Source organism: Ranitomeya imitator, chromosome 1 (assembly GCF_032444005.1).
Source record: "Ranitomeya imitator isolate aRanImi1 chromosome 1, aRanImi1.pri, whole genome shotgun sequence".
In the NCBI taxonomy this organism is placed as follows: domain Eukaryota; kingdom Metazoa; phylum Chordata; class Amphibia; order Anura; family Dendrobatidae; genus Ranitomeya; species Ranitomeya imitator.
In genome coordinates, this window is record NC_091282.1 from 823,259,411 (window position 1) to 823,280,231 (window position 20,821).

Here is a 20,821-nt window from a genome sequence, read left to right on the forward strand (position 1 = left end):
GCTCTCGTTTAGTAGTTGTCGGAAACTACGCTGCATTAGGCCTACAAATTGGGTATGGGGTGTAGAGAGAGGGTGTGTTACACTCCAAGGTGTTCCCCAGGTTGCCTTTCCTGAGCTTCGATCTTCATGCTCTCGTTTAGTAGTTGTCGGAAACTACGCTGCATTAGGCCTACAAATTGGGTATGGGGTGTAGAGAGAGGGTTTGTTACACTCCAAGGTGTTCCCCAGGTTGCCTTTCCTGAGCTTCGATCTTCCGGCTCTCGTTTAGTAGTTGTTGGAAACTACGCTGCATTAGGCCTTCAAATTGGGTATGGGGTGTAGCGAGAGGGTGTGTTACACTCCAAGGTGTTCCCCAGGTTGCCTTTCCTGAGCTTCGATCTTCCGGCTCTCGTTTAGTAGTTCTTGGAAACTACACTGCATTAGGCCTTCAAATTGGGTATGGGGTGTAGAGAGAGGGTGTGTTACACTCTAAGGTGTTCCCCAGGTTTCCTTGCCATTGCTTCGGTCTTCCGACTCTCGTTTAGTAGTTGTAGAAAAGTACACTGCATTAGGCCATACAAAATGGGTATGGGGTGGAGAGAGATGGTGTGTTACACTCCAAGGTGTTCCCCAGGTTGCCTTTCCTGAGCTTCTATCTTCAGGCTCTCATTAAATTGTGGTTAAATGGAACAACTGCATTTGGCGTACTAGTTGGTTTGGGGCCTACTATCGGTGTCTGCCACTCCTTGCTGTTCTCCTCCACTGAACAAAGCTGTGCCGCCTGTTTACTACGGTTGCCAATTTTGAACTGCATTTCGACTACTTACTGATTTGGCCCTACTCTCTGTGTCAGCCTCTCATTCCAGTTGTCCTCCACTGCAATGCCCCCTGGTTATTCCTGTGTTACCAATTTTGAACTGCATTTAGCCCACTTTCTTCTTTGGGCCTATATCTGTGTTTCCACTTCATCGTGCCCATTGCCCAGCCAGTGATAGATGAGTCTGCTGGTACATTGACCCATAACGCAACATTCCCCGTGCACGCTACACAACAACATTGTGACCCTGCTGAAAGTCAGGTTGCTCTTCCCGCATACCATACCACCTTACACGGGGACAAAGAGGAAGGTGCAGATGAAAGTGCAGGTTCCTTCATCAGGTGGGGGGAGGAATACTAGTTGGCGACGTCACTGGCACAGGGCCTCTCATAGTACGCAAAAGTGTTGCTGCCGGTGGGAGGCGCCCCCGCCGTGCAAACACACCGCTGTACTTTGAGGGGCCCTGTGCCAGTGCCAATGCCAACGAGTGGGCCCCCCCTGCTTGCTCAGGTTCACAGCACTTGCAAAGTTGAAATACTTACCTCTCCCTGCTCCACTGCCGTGACGTGGTCCAGATTTCCTGGGCCCACTAATTACTTGAACCAGCCCTACCCCCCACAACTTTAGCCAAATGACCCCCAATTTCAAATGCCTTCCAATTATTATAAGGTAAATTACGCTTGACAAGCTTCATTAAGAAGAATGGATGGTTTTGACATTAAAATGGCCACTCTAGGTGTTTTCCTGGCCCCCACTCACTGCCGACTATGCTGCCCCATTGACTTGCATTGGGTTTCGTGTTTCGGTCGATCCCGACTTTACGTCATAATCGGCCGATTTCACTCGACCCGACTTTGGACATAGTCGGGTTTCGCAAAACCCGGCTCGACTCTAAAAAGGTCAAGGTCGCTCAACTCTACTGTGCACCACTTGGCGGTATTATCTGAGCATAAACCTGAGCCTATGCAGTGTGATAGGACTTTGACCAGAGCTGAAAGGCAAGAACACAGACGTCAGAATGGGCTGTGTTTCTACTGTGGTGATTCCACTCATGCTATCTCCGATTGTCCTAAGCGCACTAAGCGGTTCGCTAGGTCTGCCACCATTGGTACGGTACAGTCGAAATTTCTTTTGTCCGTTACTTTGATCTGCTCTTTGTCTTCCTATTCTGTCATGGCATTTGTGGATTCAGGCGCTGCCCTGAATTTGATGGACTTGGAGTTTGCTAGGCGCTGTGGGTTTGTCTTGGAGCCCTTGCAGTGTCCTATTCCATTGAGAGGAATTGATGCTACGCCTTTGGCCAAGAATAAGCCTCAGTATTGGACCCAGCTGACCATGTGCATGGCTCCTGCGCACCAGGAGGATATTCGCTTTCTGGTGTTGCATAATCTGCATGATGTGGTCGTGTTGGGGATTTGGTTTGGTTGTCGTCTCGTTATGTTCCTATGAAGGTTTCCTCTCCTAAGTTTAAGCCTCGTTTCATTGGTCCATATAAGATTTCTGAGGTTATCAATCCTGTGTCATTTCGTTTGGCCCTTCCTGCTTCTTTTGCCATCCATAATGTGTTCCATAGGTCGTTATTGCGGAGATACGTGGCGCCTGTGGCTCCATCCGTTGATCCTCCTGCCCCGGTGTTGGTTGAGGGGGAGTTGGAGTATGTGGTGGAGAAGATTTTGGATTCTCGTGTTTCGAGACGGAAACTCCAGTACCTGGTCAAGTGGAAGGGTTATGGTCAGGAAGATAATTCCTGGGTTTTTGCCTCTGATGTTCATGCTGCCGATCTGGTTCATGCATTTCATTTGGCTCATCCTGGTCGGCCTGGGGGCTCTGGTGAGGGTTCGGTGACCCCTCCATAAGGGGGGGGTACTGTTGTGAATTCTGTTCTCGGGCTCCCTCCTGTGGTCATGAATGGTACTTCGGCTGGTTCTGTCCATGGACTTCCTCTGGTGGGTGTTTCTGAGTTTCCTTCCACAGGTGACGAGGTTAATTCGTTAGCTGGCTGCTCTATTTAACTCCACTTAGATCTTTGCTCCATGCCACCTGTCAATGTTCCAGTATTGGTCTAGTTCACTCCTGGATCGTTCTTGTGACCTGTCTTCCCAGCAGCAGCTATTTTTCTGTCCAGCTTGCTATTTTTATTGTTGTCTTGCTTGCTGGAAGCTCTGGGACGCAGAGGGAGCGCCTCCGCACCGTGAGTCGGTGCGGAGGGTCTTTTTTGCGCCCTCTGCGTGGTCTTTTTGTAGGTTTTTGTGCTGACCGCAAAGTAACCTTTCCTATCCTTGGTCTGTTCAGTAAGTCGGGCCTCACTTTGCTAAATCTATTTCATCTCTGTGTTTGTATTTTCATTTTTACTCAGTCATTATATGTCTATCTTCAGGGCTAGCTAGTTCCTTAGGCTGTGCCGAGTTGCATAGGGAGCGTTAGGCGCAATCCACGGCTATTTCACCCAACGTGAAGGAAGCGATCCTGTTGCGTCACAGGATCGCGGTACCGCACATAGAAGGCGAGCAAGCAGTCAGCGAACTTAACCCCAACTAGGATTGAAGTCCGATTAGACCACTTGCTGACACAACACCGCAACAGGGTGTGTTAGGCAACTCTTATAATTAGAGCACCGAAGTGCGAACTGTGCCGTGCTGGCAGGCACCACTAAGCACCCAGACGTGGGTCAGGAAGCGCACTACTGGCGCGTGGCGCCGCACTGGCGGTCACAGCAATAGACGCTGATACGTGTGTGACACGTTGAGTGATTTGTCGGGCGCTAGATAGCAGCCATACTCCATACGCGAACAGTCATACAATAGGGTAGGGGTATTTAATGAACGACTTGCACTCACAACAAACACACGTATTCAATTGTACACTAGCGCATGCCCGTGCGGTCATGCGCAGTTTATATAATTGCAGGACAGGAAGTGGCCACAGAAACTTTGCCCTTCCAGGGCCTGCCAAGAGGACCAATGGAATGCGCTGCAGAGCCAGAGCACATGACCCTCGATCTCCAACGGGAGATCTTGCTCTGGGCATGCTCAGTGTGCGCAAACAAGGACTTAGTCCCAGGGAAGTCCGCTCGCCGCTGACCAGCACTGACTTTAATGGCAGGAGCTGAAGAAGCAGCAGAAACTCTCTGTACAGAGTGAGAGCGAGCAAGACACTGGGAGCGACGTCCCTGCTGAGCAGACTCCACTGCGGCTGGAGGAGAATGGGAGACCGCAGCGGAGACGGATCGAGATTCCCCCTGTGCAGCAGAGGAAACTCGACTCCTAACACCGAGGATAGGAAAGGTTACTTTGCGGTCAGCACAAAAACCTACAAAAAGACCACGCAGAGGGTGCAAAAAAGACCCTCCGCACCGACTCACAGTGCGGAGGCGCTCCCTCTGCTTCCCAGAGCTTCCAGCAAGCAAGACAACAATAAAAATAGCAAGCTGGACAGAAAAATAGCAAACCAAACAAATACAAGCTGGAACTTAGCTTCTGCTGGGAAGACAGGTCACAAGAACGATCCATGAGTGAACTAGACCAATACTGGAACATTGACAGGTGGCATGGAGCAAAGATCTAAGTGGAGTTAAATAGAGCAGCCAGCTAACGAATTAACCTCGTCACCTGTGGAAGGAAACTCAGAAACACCCACCAGAGGAAGTCCATGGACAGAACCAGCCGAAGTACCATTCATGACCACAGGAGGGAGCCCGACAACAGAATTCACAACACTTACTGCTACCATTATTATATTTGTCACTGTTCTTACCTGGTTGTACTCCTTCACTTACCCTAGGCTGGTATTTTTACCTTGAGCATTTTTTAAATTGCATTCCAACATGTTTTCACTTCAGCACTATAGATATTTTACTTGTTTTATATGCAATGATGTGTTTTTATTGATTATTTCCACGTTTTTGACACTTTACGCCACTGCTTGCACTAGGGCAATGCCGTGACACCCACTTTGATTTTTCTATCAGCATAACTTACTATCCATGGACTTATGATCCCTATAGTTGTTATACTACTCCATACACTGCTGTGTTTCACTCAGTTAGATTTATATTATATTGTTCTCCTGAGTGTGCGTCCTTGTCTTCTATATACAATTTGTACCATTTGGATTTTGGCATTGTGGTCTATAACTTTTTACCTGTATTTATTTTCTCGTTACATAATTTTATTTTATTAATATATAATTACGATAAAAAAAGTATCTTATATTGGACTGCTTGGTCGGTTTGTGAGAATACCAGCCTCCAGCTGTGAGCTTTACCAAGGCTGGTTGTCAAAAATGGTGGGGGGACCCTATGCCATTTATTTTAGTTATTTATTTAAATAATAAAAAAAAGCTGAGGACCCCTCTATTCTTGATAAACATTAAAAAATGTAGCCCCCAGAAGAAGCCCACGTGAAACACGCGTTGGGGCGGCTGTGGAGCGCACACTGACAGATATTACCATAGGTAAGCTGAGCGTCCTTTAAAGGGGTCCTTTACATTTTGTACCTTGTTGAATTAAATAGAGGAGATGGAGCATTTTTTTTTGCTTATTATCTATACGGAGGTTTAGGTACATCCACTTGTAACCGGTCCTACTAAATGGGCTCTATATGCTGTATAGGTAATAGTGGATATGGATTATACCCTTGCTGGCTCGCTCACTGACTCATTCTGTTATTGCAGTTGTGGTGCGTCCCCCCACAAGAGTTGATGTCTGTGCTTTCATGTCTGTTTTATACTGGTTTTGACTATGTATTTATTAATAAAATATTGATTTAGTTAAAATTGTTTTGGACATATACTCCTTTGGTTCTGTGTAGGATTTATGGTTTTTGGAGTGTCTAGAGATATTTATATGGGTCTATCAATGTGGCAATTTGCCCTCTGGAGATATCTCTTTATGTACCAGTGGATTGGTTTTTTATTAACATCCCATACCTGTCCGCCGTACAGTCAAGTACCACGCTGCAATCCATCTCAAGGGGTTAAATAGTTTACAACCGGGGGCGTTGCTAATGCTACCGACTCGGCTGTAAAGCAATGTGTAATGAATTAAAAGCTGCCTGCGTAGCCTCAGGTCAGGTGGGGCCGCTGCGTATCCTCAGTGACTACCACTGACAAAACTGAGCATGCGCAGACTCACAGCCTGACCTGAGGTGAACACGGCATTAATTGCAATAGTATAGAACATTGTAGCTCAAACTGCTGCTTCTTAACCATTTAAATGCACATTATCAATCTCAAACAACTATATTTAAACTAGATGGTGGCCCGATTCTAATGCATCGGGTATTCTAGAATATGTATAGTAGTATATATTACAGCCCACGTAGTATATAACACAGGCCATGTAGTACATTGCACAGCCACGTAGTATATAGCACAGCCACGTTGTATATTGCACAGCCACGTAGTATATAGCACAGCCCACGTAGTATATAGCACAGAGACGTAGTATATAGCACAGCCCATGCAGTATATTGCCCAGCCACATAGTATATAGCACAGTCACGTAGTATATTGCCCAGCCATGTAGTTTATTGCCAGCCACGTAGTATATTGCACAGCCCACGTAGTATATTGCATAGCTCACGTAGTATATAGCACAGCCCACGTAGTATATAGCACAGCCCACGTAGTATATAACACAGGCCACGCAGTATATAACACAGCCCACGTAGTATCTAACACAGCCCATGTAGCATCTAACACAGCCCACGTAGTATATAGCAACGTGGGCACCATATCCCTGTTAAAAAAAGGATTGAAATAAAAAAGTCATATACTCACCTTCCGGCGGCCCCCGGATCCAGCCCAGGCTTTTAGCGATGCTCCTCGCGACGCTCCGGTCCCAAGAATGCATTGCGGCAATAACACATGATGATGTAGCAGTCTCGCGAGACTGCTACGTCATCTCTGGTCATTGCCGCAATGCATTCTTGGGACTGGAGCGTCGCGAGGTGTGGGAAAAGCGCCGGAGAATATAATGATTTTTTATTTTTTATATTATTTTTAACATTAGATCTTTTTACTATTGATGCTGCACAGGCAGAATCAATAGTAAAAAGTTGATCACACAGGGTTAATGGCAGCGTTAACGGACTGCGTTACATGCGATATGCTGCAGTGTAATGCAGTCCGTTTAACGGACTGCTAAAACCCTATGTGGCTGCTAACTGGAGGGGCGTATGGATGGGGCACTGACTGGAGGGGAGAAGGGAGGTGGCACTGACTGGAGAGGAGTAGGGAGGGGCCAATTCACGGCAGGACACTGCCTGTCGCTTATTACACTGCTGCTGCCACCTCCTCCGCCCTGTCATACTTACCTGTCCTCGGCGTCCCGGCGCGTCTCCTCTCCTGCAGCGTCTTCTTCTCAGCGCACGCTTCCGCCCTTTGCTGGTTGTCGGGCATGCGCGCACGCCAGGTTCAGCACTGCACGTGCACACTTCTAACCTTTCTTGCTGGTGCTTCTTCCCTTCCACTCTATCATTCTGGAGGACCTTCACCCGGAAGTGCTGCACCGCACTGGTATGTAAACTGCTTCCGTCTGCCCCTCTGTGCCTGATGATCATTTGTACTTTCAAGTGCTTCAGACTGCTCTTGGTCTCTGTGTGTTCGTTACTCTCTGACCTTGGGTTTATCTTGTCTTTCCAGAACCCTGCCAGTTTCTGAGTTTTCGCCTACGCCTCGCCAGGTCCTGTGTCCCTGCAGCATCTCTTCTAACCTTGTGTCTCTCCGTCATTCTCCGTACCGCTGCAATATCTCCGTCAGCTCCCGTTCCTCTGTAGTGCTTCGGCAGTGTCCGTGTTGCAGCAGTGTTCCCGCCAACCTTTTGTCCCTGTCGTTTCCATCGGCTCTGTGTCTCTGCGGTACTCGCTTATCCCGTGTTCCGACCCTCTCCGCTACTCCCTGGTCTCACGGGCCTGCCCCTAACTCTACCTGTATAGGGGGCGGTCTATCTGGCCAGCTCGTCCGTGGGGGGTTCGTCGTCGCGGTCTAGAGGGTCCACTTTCTGTTTTTCACTCCTTGAACCGTCATTTCGCAGATTGGTTGCGATAGACAGACAAACAGACAGAAGTACCCCTTAGACAATTATATATATAGATGGCCTGGATGCTGTTGCTAATATGAGCCCCCTGCTTAGCAATCACAGGGTGTTGATGACTTGTTATGCTGAAGACCCACTTACTGCCATATTAGACCTTATTTTTTGGTACAGTACATATATACACTGCTCAAAAAAAAATAAAGGGAACACTAAAATCCCACATCCTAGATATCACTGAATGAAAGATTCCTGTTGTAAATCTTTATTCATTACATAGTGGAATGTATTGAGAACAATAAAACCTTAAAATGATCAACGTAAATCACAACTAATATCCCACAGAGGTCTGGAGTTGGAATAATGCTCAAAATCAAAGTGGAAAATGAAGTTACAGGCTGATCCAATTTCAGTGGAAATGCCTCAAGACAAGGAAATGATGCTAATAGTGAGTGTGGCCTCCACGTGCCTGTATGATCTCTCTACAACAACTGGGCTTGCTCCTGATGAGGCGGCGGATGGTCTCCTGAGGGATCTCCTCCCAGACCTGGACTAAAGCATCTGCCAACTCTTGAACAGTCTGTGTTTCAACGTGACGTTGGTGAATGGTGCAAGACATGATGTCCCAGATGTGTTCAATCAGATTCAGGTCTGGGGAACAGGTGGGCCACTCCATAGCTTCAATGCCTTCATCTTGCAGGAACTGCTGACACACTCCAGCCACATGAGGTCTGGCATTGTCCTGCATTAGGAGTAACCCAGGGCCAATCGCACCAGCATATGGTCTCACAAGGGGTCTGAGGATCTCATCTCGGTACCTAACGGCAGTCAGGCTACCTCTGGTGACCACATGGAGGGTTGTGCGGCCCTCCAAAGAAATGCCACCCCACATCATTACTGACCCACTGCCAAGCCAGTCATGCTGAAGGATGTTGCAGGCAGCAGATCGCTCTCCATAGCATCTAAAGACTCTGTCACGTCTCTCACATATGTTCAGTGTGAACCTGCTTTCATCTGTGAAGAGCACAGGGCACCAGTGGCGAATTTGCCAATCCTGGTGTTCTGTGGCAAATACCTAGCGTCCTGCACAGTGTTGGGCTGTGAGCACAACCCCATCTGTGGACGTGGGGCACTCAGTCCATCCTGGAGTCGGTTTCTAACCATTTGTGCAGACACATGCACATTTGTGGCCTGCTGGAGGTCATTTGGCTGTGCTCTGGCAGTGCTCCTCCTGCTGCTGGGTTATCGCCCTCCTCCACATCTCCTGGTGTACTGGCCTGTCTCCTGGTAGTGCCCCCAGACTCTGGACACTATGCTGACAGACACAGCAAACCTTCTTGCCACAGCTCACATTGATGTGCCATCCTGGATGAGCTGCACTACCTGAGCCACTTGTGTGGGATGTAGAGTCCGTCTCATGCTACCACGAGTGTGAAAGCACAACCAACATTCAAAAGTGACCAGAACATCAGCCAGAAATATTTGGTACTGAGATGTGGTCTGTGGTCCCCACCTGCAGAACCACTCCTTTATTGAGTGTGTCTTGATAATTGCCAATAATTTCCATCTGTTGTCTATTCCATTTGCACAACAGCATGTGAAACTGATTGTCAAACAGTATTGCTTCCTACGTGAACAGTTTGATCTCACAGAAGTTTGATTTACTTGGAGTTATATTCTATTGTTTAACCCCTTAGTGATGGAGCCAAATTTTTAGAATCTGACCAGTGTCATTTTATGTGGTAATAACTCTGCAACGCTTCAACAAATCCCAGTGATTTTGAGATTGTTTTTTCATGACACATTATGCTTTATGATAATGGTAAATTTAGGTCAATATGTTTTGTGTTTATTTATAAAAAATATGAAAAATTTGAGAAAAATGTAAAAAAATTTGCAATTTTCAAAGTTTGAATGATTATCCCTTTAATCCAGATGGTCATTCCACAGCAAACCATTAATAAATAATATTTACCTCATGTCGGCTTTACATTTAGTTCACTATGAGTTCTTTTGTCCAATTTATTATAAGTCCCTGATAGCATCCTCCCACACGTCCCAATTCATTATAAGTCCCTGATAGCATCCTCCCACACGTCCCAATTCATTATAAGCCCCTGATAGCATCCTCCCACACGTCCCAATTCATTATAAGTCCCTGATAGCATCCTCCCACACTTCCCAATTCATTATAAGTCAATGATAGCATCCTCCTACACGTCCCAATTCATTATAAGTCCCTGATAGCATCCTCCCACACTTCCCAATTCATTATAAGTCTCTGATAGCATGCTCCCACACGTCCTAATTCATTATAAGTCCCTGATAGCATCCTCCCACACGTCCCAATTCATTATAAGCCCCTGATAGCATCCTCCCACACGTCCCAATTCATTATAAGTCCCTGATAGCATCCTCCCACACTTCCCAATTCATTATAAGTCAATGATAGCATCCTCCTACACGTCCCAATTCATTATAAGTCCCTGATAGCATCCTCCCACACTTCCCAATTCATTATAAGTCTCTGATAGCATGCTCCCACACGTCCTAATTCATTATAAGTCCCTGATAGCATCCTCCCACACGTCCCAATTCATTATAAGCCCCTGATAGCATCCTCCCACACGTCCCAATTCATTATAAGCCCCTGATAGCATCCTCCCACACGTCCCAATTCATTATAAGTCCCTGATAGCATCCTCCCACACGTCCCAATTCATTATAAGCCCCTGATAGCATCCTCCCACACGTCCCAATTCATTATAAGTCCCTGATAGCATCCTCCCACACTTCCCAATTCATTATAAGTCACTGATAGCATCCTCCCACATGTCCCAATTCATTATAAGTCCCTGATAGCATCCTCCCACACGTCCCAATTCATTATAAGCCCCTGATAGCATCCTCCCACACTTCCCAATTCATTATAAGTCTCTGATAGCATCCTCCCACACGTCCTAATTCATTATAAGTCCCTGATAGCATCCTCCCACACGTCCTAATTCATTATAAGTTCCTGATAGCATCCCCCCACACGTCCCAATTCATTATAAGCCCCTGATAGCATCCTCCCACACGTCCCAATTCATTATAAGCCCCTGATAGCATCCTCCCACACGTCCCAATTCATTATAAGTCCCTGATAGCATCCTCCCACACGTCCTAATTCATTATAAGTCTCTGATAGCTTCCTCCCACACGTCCTAATTAATTATAAGTCCCTGATAGCATCCTCCCACACGTCCCAATTCATTATAAGCCCCTGATAGCATCCTCCCACACGTCCCAATTCATTATAAGTCTCTGATAGCATCCTCCCACACGTCCTAATTCATTATAAGTCGCTGATAGCTTCCTCTGTTGTGAATTCTGTGATCAAGCTCCCTCCTGTGGTCACGAGTGGTACTGCGGCTTCTGAGTTTCCTTCCTCAGGTGACGAGGTTAAGTCGTTAGGTGCTGCTCTATTTAACCCCACCTAGTGCTTTGATCCTGGCCTCCAGTCAATGTTCTAGTATTGGTCTTGCTTCCTCCTGGATCGTTCCTGTGGCCTGTCTGCTCAGCATAAGCTAAGTTCTGCTTATGTTACTTTTGTTGCTATATTTTCTGTCCAGCTTGCTTTTTTGGTTTTGCTTGCTTGCTGGAAGCTCTGAGACGCAGAGGGAGCACCTCCGTACCGTTAGTCGGCGCGGAGGGTCTTTTTGCCCCTCTGCGTGGTTGTTTGTAGGGTTTTGTGTTGACCGCAAAGCTATCTTTCCTATCCTCGGTCTATTCAGTAAGTCGGGCCTCACTTTGCTAAATCTATTTCATCTCTGTGTTTGTATTTTCATCTTACTCACAGTCATTATATGTGGGGGGCTGCCTTTTCCTTTGGGGAATTTCTCTGAGGCAAGGTAGGCTTATTTTTCTATCTTCAGGACTAGCTAGTTTCTCAGGCTGTGCCGAGTTGCATAGGGAGCGTTAGGCGCAATCCACGGCTACCTCTAGTGTGGTTTGATAGGTTTAGGGATTGCGGTCAGCAGAGTTTCCACGTCTCAGAGCTCGTCCTATGTTTTGTGGTTTTTGTCAGGTCACTTGTGTGCTCTGAACTTCAAGGTCCATTGTGGTTCTGAATTACCTATTCATAACAGTACTGGAGGCCCAAAGTACTATGCTTCTCAATAGAGGGAAAAAAGAAGTTCTGAGACCATTTTTTTTTCTTTCCACTGTGTTTTGCCTTTTTTTTCCCCTAGACATTTGGGTGGTTCAGGACACAGGTGTGGTGATGGACATTAAAGGTCTGTCTTAATGTGTGGATCTTCTCACTGCAAGAGTACAAAATATTCAAGACTTTGTGGTTCAGAATTCTATGTTAGAACCAAGAATTCCTATTCCTGATTTGTTTTCTGGAGATAGAGCTAAATTTCTGAGCTTCAAAAATAATTGCAAACTGTTTCTGGCGTTGAAACCTCGCTCCTCTGGTGACCCAGTTCAACAAGTTAAGATTATTATTTCTTTATTACGTGGCGACCCTCAAGACTGGGCATTTTCCCTTGCGCCAGGAGATCCTGCATTATGTAATATTGATGCGTTTTTTCTGGCGCTCGGATTACTGTACGATGAACCTAATTCAGTGGATCAGGCAGAGAAAAATTTGCTGGCTCTGTGTCAGGGTCAGGATGAGATAGAGATTTATTGTCAGAAGTTTAGAAAGTGGTCTGTGCTCACTCAATGGAATGAATTTGCTTTGGCAGCAATCTTCAGAAAGGGTCTCTCTAAAGCCCTTAAGGATGTCATGGTGGGATTTCCTATGCCTGCTGGTCTGAATGAGTCTATGTCTTTGGCCATTCAGATCGGTCGACGCTTGCGTGAGCGTAAATCTGTGCACCATTTGGCGGTATTATCTGAGCATAAACCTGAGCCTATGCAGTGCGATAGGACTTTGACCAGAGCTGAAAGGCAAGAACACAGACGTCAGAATGGGCTGTGTTTCTACTGTGGTGATTCCACTCATGCTATCTCCGATTGTCCTAAGCGCACTAAGCGGTTCGCTAAGTTTGCCACCATTGGTACGGTACAGTCGAAATTTCTTTTGTCCGTTACTTTGATCTGCTCTTTGTCTTCCTATTCTGTGATGGCATTTGTGGATTCAGGCGCTGCCCTGAATTTGATGGACTTGGAGTTTGCTAGGCGCTGTGGGTTTGTCTTGGAGCCCTTGCAGTGTCTTATTCCATTGAGAGGAATTGATGCTACGCCTTTGGCCAAGAATAAGCCTCAGTATTGGACCCAGCTGACCATGTGCATGGCTCCTGCGCACCAGGAGGATATTCGCTTTCTGGTGTTGCAAAATCTGCATGATGTGGTCGTGTTGGGGTTGCCATGGCTACAAGTCCATAACCCAGTATTAGATTGGAAATCAATGTCTGTGTCCAGCTGGGGTTGTCAGGGGGTACATGGTGATGTTCCATTTCTGTCTATCTCATCATCCACCCCTTCTGAGGTCCCAGAGTTCTTGTCTGATTACCGGGATGTATTCGATGAGCCCAAGTCCAATGCCCTACCTCCGCATAGGGATTGTGATTGTGCTATCGAGTTGATTCCTGGTAGTAAGTTTCCTAAGGGTCGACTGTTTAATTTGTCTGTGCCTGAGCACGCCGCTATGCGGAGTTACGTAAAGGAATCCTTGGAGAAGGGTCATATTCGCCCGTCGTCGTCGCCATTGGGAGCAGGGTTCTTTTTTGTGGCCAAGAAGGATGGTTCGCTGAGACCTTGTATTGATTACCGCCTTCTAAATAAAATCACGGTCAAATTTCAGTACCCCTTGCCGCTGCTATCTGATTTGTTTGCTCGGATTAAGGGGGCTAGTTGGTTCACCAAGATAGATCTTCGTGGTGCATATAATCTTGTGCGTATTAAACGGGGCGATGAATGGAAAACTGCATTTAATACGCCCGAGGGCCATTTTGAGTACCTAGTTATGCCATTCGGACTTGCCAATGCTCCATCAGTATTTCAGTCCTTTATGCATGACATCTTCCGAGAGTACCTGGATAAATTCCTGATTGTATACTTGGATGATATTTTGGTCTTCTCGGATGATTGGGAGTCTCATGTGAAGCAGGTCAGGATGGTGTTCCAGGTCCTGCGTGCTAATTCTTTGTGAAGGGATCAAAGTGTCTCTTTGGTGTTCAGAAGGTTTCATTTTTGGGGTTCATTTTTTCCCCTTCTACCATCGAGATGGACCCTGTTAAGGTCCAGGCCATTTATGATTGGACTCAGCCGACATCTCTGAAGAGTCTGCAAAAGTTCCTTGGCTTTGCTAATTTTTATCGTCGCTTCATCTGTAATTTTTCTAGTATTTCTAAACCATTGACCGATTTGACCAAGAAGGGTGCTGATGTGGTCTTTCTTTCTTTCAATGTTCTTTTTATTGAAAAGCATGTTTATACAATCATCTTCAATTAATTAACATTAACATTGACATAAGTCAATTTTAGAAAATAAAGTAAAATACAAGCATATCACTTGTTTCTCATTCCTTAAGTGCCATTTAGGTGCTGATGTGGTCAATTGGTCTTCTGCTGCTGTGGAAGCTTTTCAAGAGTTAAAGAGTCGTTTTTCTTCTGCCCCTGTGTTGTGTCAACCAGATGTTTCGCTTCCGTTCCAGGTTGAGGTTGATGCTTCTGAAATTGGAGCGGGGGCTGTTTTGTCGCAAAGAGGTGCTGATTGCTCGGTGATGAAGCCATGCGCCTTCTTTTCCAGGAAGTTTTCGCCTGCTGAGCGAAATTATGATGTTGGCAATCGAGAGTTGCTGGCCATGAAGTGGGCATTCGAGGAGTGGCGTCATTGGCTTGAAGGAGCTAAGCATCGCGTGGTGGTCTTGACTGATCACAAGAACTTGACTTATCTCGAGTCTGCCAAACTGTTGAATCCTAGACAGGCTCGTTGGTCGCTGTTTTTCTCCCGTTTTGACTTTGTGGTTTCGTACCTTCCGGGCTCTAAAAATGTGAAGGCGGATGCCCTGTCTAGGAGTTTTGTGCCCGACTCTCCGGGTTTGCCTGAGCCGGCGGGTATTCTCAAAGAGGGAGTAATTGTGTCTGCCATCTCCCCTGATTTGCGGCGGGTGCTGCAAAAATTTCAGGCTAATAAACCTGATCGTTGCCCAGCAGAGAAACTGTTTGTCCCTGATAGGTGGACGAATAAAGTTATCTCTGAGGTTCATTGTTCGGTGTTGGCTGGTCATCCTGGAATCTTTGGTACCAGAGATTTGGTGGCTAGATCCTTTTGGTGGCCGTCTCTGTCGCGGGATGTGCGTTCTTTTGTGCAGTCCTGTGGGATTTGTGCTCGGGCTAAGCCCTGCTGTTCTTGTGCCAGTGGGTTGCTTTTGCCCTTGCCGATCCCGAAGAGGCTTTGGACACATATCTCTATGGATTTTATTTCGGATCTCCCCGTCTCTCAAAAAATGTCGGTCATTTGGGTAGTTTGTGATCGCTTCTCTAAGATGATCCATTTGGTACCCTTGTCTACATTACCTTCCTCTTCTGATTTGGTGCCATTGTTCTTCCAGCATGTGGTTCGTTTACATGGCATTCCAGAGAACATCGTTTCTGACAGAGGTTCCCAGCTTGTTTCGAGGTTTTGGCGAGCCTTTTGTGCTAGGATGGGCATTGATTTGTATTTTTCCTCAGCTTTCCATCCTCAGACAAATGGCCAGACTGAACGAACCAATCAGACCTTGGAAACATATCTGAGATGTTATGTTTCTGCTGATCAGGATGATTGGGTGTCCTTTTTGCCGTTGGCTGAGTTCGCTCTTAATAATCGGGCCAGCTCAGCTACCTTGGTTTCACCGTTTTTCTGCAATTCTGGGTTCCATCCTCGTTTCTCTTCAGGGCAGGTTGAGTCTTCGGACTGTCCTGGTGTGGATACTGTGGTGGACAAGTTGCAGCGGATTTGGACTCATGTAGTGGACAATTTGACCTTGTCCCAGGAGAAGGCTCAACGTTTCGCTAATCGCAGACGCTGTGTGGGTCCCCGACTTCGTGTTGGGGATTTGGTTTGGTTGTCATCTCGTTATATTCCTATGAAGGTTTCCTCTCCTAAGTTTAAGCCTCGTTTCATTGGCCCGTATAGTATTTCTGAGGTTCTTAATCCTGTGTCTTTTCGTTTGACCCTTCCAGATTCTTTTTCCATCCATAACGTATTCCATAGGTCATTGTTGCGGAGATACGTGGTGCCTGTGGTTCCATCTGTTGATCCTCCTGCCCCGGTTTTGGTGGAGGGGGAGTTGGAGTATATAGTGGAGAAGATTTTGGATTCTCGTGTTTCGAGACGGAAACTCCAGTATCTGGTTAAGTGGAAGGGTTATGGTCAGGAAGATAATTCCTGGGTCTTTGCCTCTGATGTCCATGCTGCCGATCTTGTTCGTGCCTTTCATATGGCTCATCCTGGTCAGCCTGGGGGCTCTGGTGAGGGTTCGGTGACCCCTCCTCAAGGGGGGGCACTGTTGTGAATTCTGTGATCAAGCTCCCTCCTGTGGTCACGAGTGGTACTGCGGCTTCTGAGTTTCCTTCCTCAGGTGATGAGGTTAAGTCGTTAGGTGCTGCTCTATTTAACCCCACCTAGTGCTTTGATCCTGGCCTCCAGTCAATGTTCTAGTATTGGTCTTGCTTCCTCCTGGATCGTTCCTGTGGCCTGTCTGCTCAGCATAAGCTAAGTTCTGCTTATGTTACTTTTGTTGCTATATTTTCTGTCCAGCTTGCTTTTTTGGTTTTGCTTGCTTGCTGGAAGCTCTGAGACGCAGAGGGAGCACCTCCGTACCGTTAGTCGGTGCGGAGGGTCTTTTTGCCCCTCTGCGTGGTTGTTTGTAGGATTTTGTGTTGACCGCAAAGCTATCTTTCCTATCCTCAGTCTATTCAGTAAGTCGGGCCTCACTTTGCTAAATCTATTTCATCTCTGTGTTTGTATTTTCATCTTACTCACAGTCATTATACGTGGGGGGCTGCCTTTTCCTTTGGGGAATTTCTCTGAGGCAAGGTAGGCTTATTTTTCTAGCTAGTTTCTCAGGCTGTGCCGAGTTGCATAGGGAGCGTTAGGCGCAATCCACGGCTACCTCTAGTGTGGTTTGATAGGTTTAGGGATTGCGGTCAGCAGAGTTTCCACGTCTCAGAGCTCGTCCTATGTTTTGTGGTTTTTGTCAGGTCACTTGTGTGCTCTGAACTTCAAGGTCCATTGTGGTTCTGAATTACCTATTCATAACATTCCTCCCACACGTCCTAATTCATTATAAGTCGCTGATAGCTTCCTCCCACACGTCCCAATTCATTATAAGTCGCTGATAGCATCCTCCCACACGTCCTAATTCATTATAAGTCGCTGATAGCATCCTCCCACACGTCCTAATTCATTATAAGTCGCTGATAGCATCCTCCCACACGTCCTAATTCATTATAAGTCGCTGATAGCATGCTCTTCCATCACTCAATTCACAATAACTTTGTACATACTGTCGTCCCCACACCTCAATTCATTATAAGTCACTGTCACTGATAGAATCCTCTCCCACTGCCCATTTTTTTATTGGTACCTGCTAGTTTCCTTTCCTACTCCTCAATTCCTTATAAGTCCCTGATTGTGTCACATCCTCATTTCGCTCATTGTGCTATCTCCAATTGTGTTCTAAAAATAGGAAAAAAGACTCACACACCTCACCAGATGATCCTCCGCGGCATTGTTTCCTTCCTCATCTAGCTGGGTGCTTTGTAAATGCTGCAGGCGTCATGTTGATGTCATCATATTGCTAGTGCCTGACTCATAAAGAAAGCACCAGGCAAGTAGCTGAAGATGGTTTTCTGCAGCTTCGCTGCTATTTTCTACCGTATGCAGTGGAGCTGCTTGAATGCTCCCTGTCTGGCGCACCACTAATACTGAGGGCAATCTGGCCATGGCCACCCTGGTGTCTTGGGTTCTGAGCAGCAGATCAGATTGCACTCATAATAAGCCGCCTTTGCACAACTGGCATGGGCCGCCTTCCACCTATGGGCCTTTTTGCAGCTCCACCGGTTGCACCAATTATTATTATTATTATTATTTATTTATATAGCACCATTGATTCCATGGTGCTGTACATGAGAAGGGGTTACATACAAGTTACAAATATCACATACAGTAAACAAACTAACAATGACGGACTGATACAGAGGGGCGAGGACCCTGCCCTTGCGGGCTTACATTCTACAGGATTATGGGGAAGGAGACAGTAGGTTGAGGGTTGCAGGAGCTCCGGTGTTGGTGAGGCGGTAGCTCCGGTGTTGGTGAGGCGGTAGCTCCGGTGTTGGTGAGGCGGTAGCTTCGATAGTGATGAGGCAGCAGCGGTGTCAGTGCAGGCTGTAGGCTTTCCTGAAGAGATGAGTTTTCAGGTTCCGTCTGAAGGATCCGACTGTGGTTGATAGTCGGACGTGTTGGGGCAGAGAGTTCCAGAGGATGGGGGATATTCGGGAGAAGTCTTGGAGGCGATTGGATGAGGAGCGAATAAGTGTGGAGGAGAGAAGGAGGTCTTGGGAGGACCAGAGATCACGTGAGGGAAGATATCGAGAGATTAGTTCAGAGATATATGGAGGAGACAGGTTGTGGATGGCTTTGTAGGTCAGTATTAGCAATTTGAACTGGATACGCTGAGGGAATGGGAGCCAGTGAAGAGATTTGCAGAGGGGGGAAGCGGAGGAGTAGCGAGGAGAGAGATGGATTAGTCGGGCAGCAGAGTTAAGGATGGACTTGAGAGGTGCAAGGGTGTTAGCAGGGAGGCCACAGAAAAGGATGTTGCAGTAGTCAAGGCGGGAAATGATGAGGGCGTGCACAAGCATTTTAGTAGATTGGGGGTTGAGGAAAGGACGTATCCTGGAGATATTTTTGAGCTGGAGGCGACAGGAGGTGGAAAGAGCTTGGATGTGTGGTTTGAAGGACAGGGCAGAGTCGAAGGTTACTCCGAGGCAGCGGACTTCGGGTACAGGGGAAAGCATGATATCATTGACTGCGATAGATAGGTCAAGTAAGGAAGATTTGTGGGATGGAGGAAAGATGATGAGTTCAGATTTGTCCACATTGAGTTTGAGGAAGTGAGAGGAGAAGAAGGAGGATATGGCTGATAGGCACTCTGGGATTCTGGACAGCAGAGCGGTGACGTCTGGGCCAGAGAGGTAGATCTGAGTGTCGTCAGCATAGAGGTGGTACTGGAATCCATGGGACTTTATGAGTTGTCCCAAGCCAAGTGTATAGATTGAGAAGAGTAGGGGTCCTAGAACAGAGCCTTGGGGGACTCCAACAGAGAGAGGGTGGGATGAGGAGGTAGTATGGGAGTGGGAGACGCTGAATGTGCGGTTGGAAAGGTACGAGGCGATCCACGATAGGGCGAGGTCTTTGATGCCAAAGGAGGAGAGGATCTGCAGTAGGAGGCAGTGGTCAACTGTGTCGAAAGCAGAGGACAGGTCTAGAAGGAGGAGTACAGAGTATTGTCCAGTAGCTTTGGCGGTAAGTAGGTCGTTAGTGATTTTGGTCAGGGCAGTCTCAGTTGAGTGATGGGGGCGGAAACCAGATTGCAGATTGTCGTACAACAAGTTAGATGAGAGGTGGGAGGAGAGTTCAGCATGGACGTGCTGCTCCAGGAGTTTGGAAGCAAATGGGAGCAGCGATATTGGGCGATAGCTGGACATAGCAGTTGGATCGAGGGTTGGCTTTTTAAGGATAGGCGTGATTGTGGCATGTTTGAACGCAGAGGGGAAGGTGCCAGAAGTTAGTGATAGGTTGAAGAGGTGGGTTAGGGATGGGATAAGTGTGGTGGTGAGGTTGGGGAGGAGGTGGGATGGGATGGGGTCGAGCGCACAGGTGGTGAGGTGGGATTTGGGGAGGAGACAATTAAGTCCCCCTTCAGTGATGTTGGATAGGGAGGTTATGGGGTTTGGGCATTGGTCTGGTATACAAAGGGGTTGTGGTGGTTGAACAATAAAGTCGTGCCTTGTCTGGTCGATCTTATTTTTAAAGTGTGTGGCAAAGTCCTCAGCAGAGATGAGGGAGGTTGGAGGGGGCAGTGGGGGGCGGAGGAGGGAGTTAAATGTTTTGAATAACTGTTTGGGGTTGTGGGATAGGGAAGATACGAGGGTTGTGAAGTAGGCCTGTTTAGCAGAGGTGAGTGCAGATTTAAAAGTGAGTGTTGCTTGTTTGAATACAGTGAAGTCTGTTATGTCTTTCTCTACTGTGTTTGCAGCTCATCTTGTTTTTAATGGATTCTTGATGGATTTGAGCTGCTTTTTTCAGAGCGAATGATGAGTTCAGGAGGCAGGGGGAGAACAAGAAGTATTGAAAGTGGGAGAATTAGCTGTCTACAAATATTACAAAGTTTCTCATATACGCCTGCACTATTGTTTTATGCAATATTTGCTCAAAGTACAGTTCCCATTTAAGCATATAATTTAATACCAAGATGTTCCTAACCTATGTAAATAAGTGGTTATCTTTTTATTTTCGCATAGATTTTGTTCTGTACATTGAACACACACAAAGTGGATATGCAGAAGCTTCTTGGTGGTCAGATTGGTTTGGAAGATTTTATCTTTGCACATGTTAGGGGAGAAACCAAGGAAGTTGAGATCACCAAAACGGAAGATGCCTTGGGCCTCACAATCACTGATAATGGAGCTGGATATGCATTCATAAAGGTACAATTTGGAGCTTTTTTTAAATAAGAATTAAAATGGAGAATTTGTATAATTCCCATAAATTGAATATAACATATGACATAATTGAATATTAATATTTGTATTTTATACTCCAGTAAATTTCATAATACAGTACTTGTTATCAGTATAGTGACAGAGCCAATTTGGTACTTAATGACCGAGCCAATTTTTACAATTCTGACCACTGTCACTTTATGAGGTTATAACTCTGGAACACTTTAATGGATCCCACTGATTCTGAGATTGTTTTTTCATGAAATATTGTACTTCATGTTAGTGGTA

At 46.5% G+C, this 20,821-nt stretch overlaps 1 protein-coding gene across 1 annotated transcript in view; it reads left to right on the forward strand.

Annotated features, from left to right (window-relative positions):
- The window catches only part of GIPC3 (GIPC PDZ domain containing family member 3), a 196,935-nt gene that overhangs the window by 46,402 nt on the left and 129,712 nt on the right, over positions 1-20,821 (forward strand). The window contains exon 2 of the mRNA XM_069740416.1: positions 20,333-20,518. Within this exon, the coding sequence (XP_069596517.1) occupies positions 20,333-20,518 (186 nt within the window). The remainder of the gene's footprint in view (positions 1-20,332; positions 20,519-20,821) is intronic.